At 33.6% G+C, this 11,237-nt stretch overlaps 1 protein-coding gene across 1 annotated transcript; it reads left to right on the forward strand.

The window, feature by feature from the left end:
* The first annotated feature begins 4,708 nt into the window (after positions 1-4,708).
* Positions 4,709-9,021, forward strand: LOC127239323 (protein disulfide isomerase-like 1-4). Its single transcript, XM_051257418.1, has 12 exons — positions 4,709-5,345; positions 6,166-6,295; positions 6,740-6,905; positions 6,982-7,100; positions 7,235-7,315; positions 7,527-7,610; positions 7,715-7,789; positions 7,895-7,963; positions 8,046-8,126; positions 8,210-8,344; positions 8,490-8,546; positions 8,644-9,021. The coding sequence occupies exons 1-12, from the start codon at positions 4,786-4,788 to the stop codon at positions 8,806-8,808; spliced, it is 1,722 nt and encodes a 573-aa protein (XP_051113375.1). The 5' UTR covers positions 4,709-4,785; the 3' UTR covers positions 8,809-9,021.
* The last annotated feature ends 2,216 nt before the right edge of the window (positions 9,022-11,237 follow it).

Below are 11,237 nucleotides of genomic sequence, written 5' to 3' on the forward strand. Positions count from 1 at the left end.
AAATAAAAGAATTTTGAATGTGATGTACGATGTTATATGTTATAAAGCTAGTTAAATTTGAATTTGTATTTGTTAATATGTTTTAAATTAGTAAATTATATAAGATATAGAAAAATATCATTTATTAAAAAAAAATATTAAGATATTTTTTTAAGAGAAAAAAATTATAATTTAGATTATTTTGGAAAAGTAAAATAGAATATTATTATACTCCCTCCGTCCCAATACAATAGTCCTGTTTACTATTTTTGTCTGTCTCAAAACAATAGTTTCATTTCCATAAATAATTATATCACTATAAAATTACCTTTATTTTTTCATTATTATTACACAATTGTTACTACTTTTTATACTACTACACTCACCAGGGCAAAAAAGTCTTTTACCAATATTTTTATCCACTGTCAATATAATATCAATATTTGTTAAAGTTTTTGCCAAACACAACCCAAAGTAATTTAATAGGACATCAAGACAAGTTATGCACATTTTTTAGGAGAAATCAAATCCATCAATAAAAAAATTGCATAAAATTAGTGGGTTAGAAACATGATGCATACTTGTGGACTAAGCAAAATAGTAATATTTCATTTTTGCAAAAAGAACAAGTGGAATGTGAAAATATTTCATTCACAATGGATAAATGTAACACATTCATAATTTTCTCAAAAATATATATATATATATATATCTCGATTTTGGATATATGTATATGACATATTGTTGATGTCACTATTTTTAATCAATCATATTATTTAATTGTTTTAATTAATACAAACAATTATGGACCTATGATCTTGATTATTGTAGAATAAAAATGTAAATACCTATGTATAATATTTTTATTTTGCATTGTGAATATAATTATAATTACAATTTCCCTAAAAATAAATAGGGGCTATGATTAAGTTCCTGAATTTCTATTCAAGCTTTATTTTCGGATGCACTTCTGTTTTAAAGTTTGTAATTTTGCTGTAAAAAATTTGAAATAAACGATATCATAAAATTTGAAAAATTGTTTGAAGATATATTTTTATTGCCTAATTGATTCCACAATATATATATATATATATATATCTAATAACAAACAAAACAATGAAATTTAAACAAACCTAAAAGGTGTGTTTCTTTTTGATAAGTTTAGAAAAAAATCAATTTGAGTTTGGTATGAAAATAATGTTTGATGAGATATTTTGTGAAAGGAAAAAATATATTTTGTTCGAAAAACGCAGAGTCCAAATAGTAAAATCTGGTGAAACTCAGCTAAAGAAACATACTACTAATCTATATATATATTAGGGTTTAAATTAGTATACAAGCAATGTCCAATTACAACACACAAATGCTCGATCTATCATCTATAAAAAGGCAAGCACAGTCCAAATTCCCAATCAAAAAAATAAATACATTTAAAGAACTTCAAAAATGGCGACGGCAACGGCAGCGACGGCGATCATCATCATCTCCATTCTCTCTTCTCTAACACTCAACAAAGCTCTCGACAACGATATTCCGTCGCAACTCTCCCCGGAAATGTTCGCATTGTTCCGCCCAAATCCGCAGCAATCAATCGCGGACAGCCGGCCACTGGCGGCGGCAGTTACCACCGCCGCCACCGCCGACGAAATCGCATCCGCCCGGCGGCTGAGAGACGGCAGCATCGCCGCCGGTATTCCGTTGGGGTTTATTTTCGCTTGCCTCGTTGGAGTGGGACTTTGCTATATCGCCATCCAGCGCCATGCCAATGCCCAGAAAGCCGCCGGCCGGTCCGCCACCGCCACCACCGCCGCCGCCGTGTAATAAACTCACTAAAGATATATATATATATATATATATAGGTTTATTTTTCATGTGATTTATTGTAGTGAATTAAAAGGGCATCACGATATTGTTTCATCTTATAGAAATATATAGGAAATATTATGGAGATGACAAATTCGATCTTGTTATGGTATTATGATATTGCTATACATGGCTTATATGATATTTACTTATTTATTAATTATTTATAGTTTTTTTTTAAAAAAATATTAGATCGAATATATATATATTTTTTTATATTATAGTATTAAAAAGTAATTTTCATTCAAAATATTATGGATGTGTTTGGTTTTGATTTGGGTTTGAAAATTTTGATTTTAAATTTTATTTAGATAGTATTTTAATGTAATTTTTCGTGAGATGAAATAATATACTCCATTCGTCCTATAACTAAATATTCATTTGCTTTTTACACATAATTTTAGAAATATTAGTATTATATTGGGATGTAGTAGGAATAAAGATACTAGAGTTATTAAAAAAGGAAATGAATACTTTATTATGAAACTGATTAAAATGGAAAAATGGATAGTTTGTTATGGGACGGAGAGAGTATAAGATATTGTTACAAGAATTGTCAGATAAATCAATATCCTTTCCCGTCGGGCTTGATTTGCAGGGTATTAAGTTCGGTCAGGGGTTTACCCAGTGTGTACTTTCGGGTAGCGACTGCGGGTTCCTACGTCATAAAAAAAAATAAAAAAATAATGACGCTAGGTTTAGTATGATGTGTAAGGAGAGACAAGTCATAAGGACATAAGGAGATGCCAAAATATATGAACATAGAACTAAACTCTACAAATTGAGCTCGAGGAGTCTGTCTCAATCCATATAATTATCGAAAAGATTGAAGACTTTACCATATTTGACATAATTACGAGGTGGAGTCATATAGACATTTTTATAAATTTTTTTAGGGTAAATTATATAACATCCCATTGTGTTTTAGTAAAAATGCACAAAATACCTGTGTTTTATTTATTGCGTGAAACTCTCTTGTGTTAATGTAAAGTTTGCACGAAACACCCTTCTTGTCCAAAACTGATATTTAATTGTAAATAAATACCTGAATTACGCAAGTTTTATACAAATAAAAAGCAAAAAATATCTTAAATAATTTTTTTGCATTAAATAAATAAATAATTTATTAATCCTCAATTTTATAGTTTTTGAAGACAAATTGTTGTCTAATTTTTATAAAACTTATAAAAATAAATTGATCACAATGATTGATCAATTATTTATTTATTTATTTTATTCAAAAAAATTATTTAATATTTTTTAAGTTTTTTATTTGTATAAAACTTATGTAATTCAAGTCTTTATTTCAAACCAAACATTAATTTTGGACAATGAGGGTGTTTCATACAAACTTTCCATTAACAAGGGAGTTTCACACAATAAATAAAATATAGAATATTTTGTGCATTTTTAGTAAAATACAAGGATGTGTTATATAATTTACCCAATTTTTTTATGCAAAAATACATTTTTTACATCCATCTACGGGAAGAAGAAGTGCAACTGTGTAATAGTCGTAGCAATTAAAAAACTCCAACGTGACTCAAACAATATGGAAAACAATGGTGAAAAATAAATAAATTAAGATTAAAAGATTACACTTTCATTTTAGGGTTGTTATAAAAAATATTTTTGTTTTTTGTTTTTTTTTTTAAGTAAAAATGATTATACTTTTGCATTTTCCTTTTTACTGTAAAAGGAAAAAGTAACAATTATTACTCACTTTTATTAAAATTCGTACAGGTCAAATAACCACATATTTGGATGAATTCCACTATAAGAATAGTGCAAATGTATCAACTTATGTCACATTCAAATAAATTTTATAATTTAGTATGCAATACAATTATATAATATCATTGTAAAAAATAGAGTTAATAAAAATATAATAACTAAAATATATTTTATGAATTAGGAGTATATATATCACTGGACAACAGAGTCGACAAAAATAATTACAGTTCGAAAATTCGATCTGAATTCGATACAAAAAAATTATTTTTGAACATTATGGTCATTTTCGAACTGAATTCGATACAAAAAAAATTATTTTTGAACATTCTAGTCGTGACTGGGTCTACCAAAATTGGACCGTGCTTGGCCCAACCCGACATGTACATTAGTATAATTTTAAAAAATAATCTAATAAATATATTATCAAATGAACTTATCTCATAAATAAATATATAGTTGAATAGTTTGATTCTTGTTTGGTAAATAAACAAATAAAAACAAGTACTTCCTCTTTTTTATTTATTTATTTTATTGTCATTCAAATTTATTCTAGTTTCGTTTTTTAATAAAAAAATACTCTTCGTTCTACAAATTTATTTTCACTTTCTTTTTTATTAGCTGAATTTATTTTATTATAAATTTTGACAAAGTTAACAAATCAAACATTTAATTATTACCTTCTATTGAACACTTATTTATTTACGATAAATATCATTAATTTTTATTACTTTTTCTCTCTTTATTTAGTTTAATTTCTATTAAATATTCAAAAATATCACAAACTACTTATCATTTTTTCAATAAAATATATATATTTTTTTAACGTGCCGGATTCAAGTGGACTAATTTTATTGAACGGAGGGAGTACTATTTTTTTTTTTTAACATTTAATTTTTTTTTTTTTTTTTTTTTTATTTTTATTTTTACATATTTTTCTTTTAAAATAAATAAATACACAATTGGTCGATGAAAAAAGTATTATAGTTTATAGGACGTGTGTGTGCATGAACTGTGCTGTGCTACTAATTACCATTTTCCGGTTTTACACATATTTACGGGTTTTTCCTTAATATGGAAAATGGGATGAGCACGAACCAAAGACCGACTTAAAAACGACGTCGTCTAAGGTCCGGTTCTCACATTCATACCATCGGGTCACTGTCCATCGTCCGATCTCAGTCAAAACTCATTCCTCTCTGGATCGCACCAATGGCGGCTCGGCTGCTGCTCGTTCTAGCACTCACCTCCCTGCTACTCTCCTCTCTACTCCCCTCCCGCATTTCCTCCGCCGACGATGAGGACGAAGATCTGAGCTTTCTCGAGGAATCGGATTCAGCCGACGCAGCGCCTGCTGACCACCACCACTCCGACGGCGAGTACTCCGACAACGATGATGAGGAATTTGAGAGCTACGACGATTTCGAGGTACCGTCGGACTTCAACCACGAGGGCGAGAATGAGGAGGATGAAATGCCCAAATTCGATGAGAAGGACGTCGTCGTTTTGACCGATCGTAATTTCAGCAGTTTCATCGACGATAATAAGTTTGTGATGGTGGAATTTTACGCCCCGTGGTGTGGCCACTGCAAGGAGCTGGCGCCGGAGTTTGCGGCGGCGGCGACAGAACTGAAGGGGGAGGATGTGAAGCTAGCCAAGGTGGACGCTACGGTGGAGAATGGCCTGGCTGAGAACTATGAAGTTCAGGGGTTTCCGACTGTTTACTTCTTTGTCGATGGAGAGCATGTAACTTATTCTGGCCATCGCACCAAGTGAGATTCTTCTTCTATATCATTTCTCAATTCAATTTCTATGCCATTTTCTGACTTAAGAAGTTATTGATGGATTGATCATTTTCCCTTGTTTGAGGTACGAGGAATTCAGTTTAGGCATTTTTCTTGGTGATCGTATTGATAGTACTTCATAGTGCACATTAATTAGAGCTGGAAATGCATTGTAGAACTCAATTTCATGATACCAAATGTAAGGCTTGGATAGATGAAACTAAAGGAAGTAGCTCTTAATAAGCTAGTTCATATTTGCATTGTAGTTTTTAAGGTGATGGATTCCATCGCCCTCTTTTTCTGGGGCTTGATATCTTAGAGAACTGGTTGAGGTTTGAATATTGTAAAACGATTTGATCTGGCACAGCCATGTGTTTAGTTTGAAGCTTTGAGGAGGGAAAGGAAATGCTAACTAAAGATATAGAATGTTAGAGATTATATATCATCTTGTCACATGTTTGATGGAAGGATTTGGAAGAGAACTATTGAAATATGAGAATGAAGTTTAATAGAAGTGCAAAATCTATTGATTTTTATGTTCCATTTCCTCAGAATCCTTCAACCATTGATGCAGGGAAGCATTGAGTTTGAGCTTTTTGTTTATCTCTGTCTTTTGGAATGTTGAATTAATTGAAAGAGAAATGCAAGTATTCGTTTCATAGATTCAAGCCACTTCAGCTAATTTTGATGATGACTGTATATATGTGCACAAAATTTACATGCTGCACCTGATGTTGGTTCTATTTTGGAAGCTTGATGCCATTGATTGAATTATATTCCTTGAAAATTTACAAAACTCTCTATGCAGAGATGCTATTGTTACCTGGATTAGGAAGAAAATTGGGCCTGGTATATCCAACATAACAACGACAGAGGATGCCGAGAATATATTAACATCTGAGAATAAGGTTGTTTTGGCATTCCTCAATTCATTGGTGGTAAGATGTTCTGACTTTGCCTATTATGATTTTTGCATTTATTAAATTTGCTAATTTTCTGTTAATGTAGATACATTTTCTTTATGTTTGAATGGATATTTATATGACCCTTCAACGAAGATGATGTTTATTTTTATTTGCTTATTTCTTTATCCTATCAACACCATTATTTAGATATAAACTATCCGCCTGGAATATTCCTTTTACCCTCTGTTATTTCTTCTTGTTATGATTGAAATGACAAATATGCAATTCTACTAAGTTGAGCAATCATTGATCATTGACTATTAAGAGTGTGATATTGGATAGCTGTGATTTAATTACTGTATCAAATAAATTTTGATATTGTGTCTCATTTCGCCAGTGTTGCTTTTATTTCTATTTTCTCTTTTCCTTTATCTAGATATTGGAATTCGACACTTCCTCACAATATAACTATTTCAGGGTGTGGACAGTCAAGAGTTTACTGCTGCATCAAAGCTTGATGATAGTGTTAACTTCTACCAAACAATAAATCCCAATGTTGCCAAGATGTTTCACTTGGAAGCTGATGTGAACCGTCCTGCTATGGTCCTATTAAAGAAGGAGCCTGAGAAAGTGACCATTTTTGGTTGGTTCCTATTGAACTGCGTTTTTAAAACTATCTGTCCTTTACTGCTTAAAAATTTGTTGCGACTCTTTGGCAGATGGGAACTTCAAAAAGTCTGAAATACTTAAATTTGTTTCTACCAATAAGCTTCCACTAGTGACAACTTTCAGTAGAGAAAGTGCTCCAATAATATTTGAAAGCCCGATTAAAAAGCAGGTTTAGTAGCCATTTCCACAGTTTTACTCTATATTCACTTCTTTTTCATGGTTGAGTCCACAGAAATTCGTATGTCTTGCTTGGTGTTTTGTCTTTCTTGTTGCTGGAATAAAGACTCTTTAATGTTTGTTCAGGTTTTGCTCTTTGCCTCTTCGAATGACTCACAAGAGGTCTTTCAAACATTCCAAGAAGCTGCAAAGCTTTTCAAGGGAAAGGTACTGGAATTAGTTGCTGTTAAAATTACTTGTGGACTTCCATTTTATTGATTTGAAAGGATAGATCTCGTTTCCGCGTTTCTGATGGATCACAACCAGGAAATCGATATTTAACGACATAGCTATCTCTACTATACCATTTTAATATCTTTGTTGGCACTTGGCATAATTACTTGCACCATTTTCATTGTTATTTCCACTTGATGCACAGCTTATATTTGTACGGGTTGACATTGACAATGAAGCCGTGGGAAGGCCTGTAGCTGATTTTTTTGGAGTGACAGATTCACCTGCAGTAAAATTCTTAACTTTCTTTGTGATCTCCAAGTCTAGAATAAAGAAAATGATCTCGGAATCTAGGAGATTGGATTTATAATCGCTTATGAGTTCTGGTTGCAGGTTGTGGGCTTTGCAGGAGGTGATGATACTCAAAAGTACCCATTTTCAGGAGAAATTGTGCTTGAAAAGTTAAAGGTTAAATTCTGTTCTGTTGGTTTAAATTTACTATGCTTTATAAATCTAGGTTCATTTGGGCTGTTGTAATCTTCACTAAGAACACCGTTTCCATCATTTTATCAGGAGTTTGGGAATGATTTCTTGGAAGACAAGCTGAAACCAATCTATAAATCGGATCCAATTCCCGAGAGTGTTAGTTATGCTCACATTTTTTAGTCTGATGAAATTCATATGTAATTTGCTGTTGACATTTCCTCTGCCTCTCAAATTACAGAATGATGGTGATGTGAAGATCGTCGTTGGTAATAACTTTGAAGATATTGTTCTGGATGAATCGAAAGATGTCCTTCTTGAGGTACCTTATATTCTTCATAATTATTACGTCTTTGAAATAGTGATAGTCATATTAAACAATTTCTTCTCAACAAATGGGGGTAGATTTACGCACCCTGGTGCGGCCATTGCCAAGCCCTCGAGCCAACATACAACAAGCTTGCCAAGCACTTGCGCAGCATTGAATCTCTCGTCATAGCTAAAATGGATGGAACCACAAATGAACACCCACGGGCGAAGGTATTCTCATATTGGACCCACCCACCCTTAACTATCGACAAGTAATCTTGCATCAATGGCCAAATTAAGGTCCTTTCATAATCCGTGTTCAGTGAGTGGATTCAGCTCTCAAATAAATGAAATTGTCGGATTCTTTTACCTGCAGGCCGATGGATTCCCAACAATTCTCTTCTTCCCAGCCGGGAAGAAGAGCTCGGATCCGGTAAGCCATGCTTTACATGCTCTGTATGACAGTCTGGAATTCGATTTGCTTGAGTCAATACCAAACTTTACTGTGGCCTCGATCTATTCTGTGGCAGATACCGGTCGAGACTGAGCGTACAGTAGTGGGATTCTACAAGTTCATCAAGAAGCATGCTTCAATACCATTTAAGCTCCAGAAACCAGCTGCATCGCCGCCACAGCCACCACCGGAACAAGTCACCGGGGACACCAAAAGCGACAATGTCAAGGATGAACTATGAAGGCTGTGTCTGTTACTTTTATTACAGTGCTGCAGGGAAGGGAAGTTATTTTACTAACTAGCAACAAGTGAAGTGAGAGACAATAGGTAGAAAGAGTTGTTGTCATTTTCTGTATTGAGTTGTTTTTGTTGTGGGGATTTTGTTGTAATCTATCTATCTATCTATCTATAACGCTTTTATAGAAAGAGCAAAAAGTTGCTTTCTTTGGAGTCATTATTATTGCTATTATGACTTTCAGTGTTGTATTATCTATGTTTTGGAGCGACCGTTGATCTTAATCTGCACGGTACTGATTAGTCTTGATCCATAGGATTGGTTTTTAATCGAAAGGTGGAACTTGTGATTAGTCTTGATTGATAGGATTGATTTTTAAGGAAACGGTGGAAATGGAAGACAAGAGCGAAATTGTAATCACTTAGTTATTATTATTATTATTGTTGGGTGCAAACTCAAGTACTATATTTGAGAACAAAAATTCACACCTTATAAATCTAACGTAAACTCTATTAATACGAGGTTTTTCAGAGTCCGGTTTGATGGTGAAGTGGCTGGGTGGCATTGGGGCCATTGGTTGTGGTGGTGGGCTCGCCCTCATGACCTGCGGATGTACTTTGTGTCGAAAGTCTGGCGTTGAGCCAGTCCCGACAATTGTTGTTGATCTAGCTGCGGATCCTTTTGTGATAGGCGGTGCAAGGTGGGCCTAAGTTTGTCCTTGGTTTGAGAGGAAAAAATCAATCAAGGCGGACAATGATATTTATGTTAATTTAAGGAAGCGGGTGAGCACTCTATGGAAGTATAAATCGAAGATTAGGGTTTATAAATCATTAGACAAGTATATATTTATACACACAATAGGTATGATGATACAAATGCGCTTAGCTGGGATAGTAACATCACCCCGGTTCTATCTGCATCATCACGCATTTGATGTATACATATATATCATACATACAGACGTGTGTACTTCATATATATATATACATGTACATATGCATACAACAAATGTGTGATGATGCAGATTGGACTGGGTGAGACGATTGATATGATCCAAAAGCGGAATAAAATGAGTAGCTGCGAGCCCCATCTACATCATCACTCGTTATGTGTATGTATACACCAAATAGCTGATGAGACAGATGTGGCTGAGGTGGGGTGGCGCTGCAGATTTGATCCTAAAACGAGATCAGATCAATATAATTAAAAGGCTCTCAACCCTATATGCATCACCACCTATTGAATATATATATTACATCCATGTGTACTTCATATATATACACATGTGCTTGTGATGATATAAATGAAGCGAGGTAGGGGTGGGGCTGCTGATTTGATTTCAAAGCGGGATTAGATTAGCAGTATCAAAAGACTCCTAGCCCCAACTGCATCCTCACCTATAGGGTGTATACACACACGTGTGGGGCTGCCGATCTGATTACAAAATGAGATTAGATCAACAACATCAAGAGACTCTCATTGCATTATCATCCATTAGGTGTATATATATAAATATGTGTATGTATATACCCAATGAGTGATGTAGCGGATGAAACTTTCGTGACGGTGCTGTTACTTTAGCCCCATTTGCATCATTACCCATTGAATATGTACATACACACATGAATATGTATACACCCAATAAGTGATAGATGCAGATAGGGTTGGATTGAGGTTGCTGATCCGATCCCAAAGCAAAATCATATCAACAGCATCAAAAGGCTCCCAACTTCATCTGCATCATCACCCATTGGATGTATATATACATACGTGTGTATGTATAAAATAATTTTATACATACATATGCTTGTATTTTATACATATATATATGTATATGAACACCCAATAAATGATGATGCAAATAAGGTGAGAGTGGGGCTGCTAATCTAATCCCTATCAGTAGCATGAAAAGGCTCGTAGCACTATTTGCATCATCACCCATTTATTGTATACATATACACGTGTGTATATATAAAGTGATTTTATACATACACATGTGTGTATTATATACACACATAGGTGTGTATACACCAAATATGTGATGATGTAGATGGGGTGGGAGTGGGGCTACTGCTGATCTGATGTGTACTTTATACATAGATGTACTTTATACATACATAACTGTGTATGTATACTCACAATAGGTGATGATGTAAATATGGTGGGAGTGAGGTTGCTAATTTGATCTCAAAGTGGAATCAAATTAGTAGTATCAAAAGGCTCTTAATCCCATTTCTATCATCACTAATTTGGTACACATATGCGTATATATAAAATAATTTTTACGTACACACATTGGTATTTATACAAGTAATAGGTGGGGATGCAGATGGAGGTGGGCTTATTGATTTGATCCCAAAGCGAGATCGGATTAGAAACATCAAAATGCTCATCGCTTCATCTGCATCATCACCCATTGGATGTATATACCTATA

The sequence above is a fragment of the Andrographis paniculata genome, unplaced genomic scaffold (assembly GCF_009805555.1).
Source record: "Andrographis paniculata isolate CXL003 unplaced genomic scaffold, ASM980555v1 Contig77END, whole genome shotgun sequence".
Lineage (NCBI taxonomy): Eukaryota > Viridiplantae > Streptophyta > Magnoliopsida > Lamiales > Acanthaceae > Andrographis > Andrographis paniculata.

What these genes read in the sequence shown, in the direction of transcription:
- LOC127239323 (XM_051257418.1), top strand. Translation starts at nt 4,786, where the DNA reads ATGGCGGCTCGGCTGCTGCTCGTTCTAGCACTCACCTCCCTGCTACTC. An exon ending in TGAGAAAGTGACCATTTTTG is followed by an intron (nt 6,906 to 6,981) that starts GTTGGTTCCTAT and finishes ACTCTTTGGCAG; the next exon opens with ATGGGAACTTCAAAAAGTCT. An exon ending in CGGATCCAATTCCCGAGAGT is followed by an intron (nt 7,964 to 8,045) that starts GTTAGTTATGCT and finishes CTCAAATTACAG; the next exon opens with AATGATGGTGATGTGAAGAT.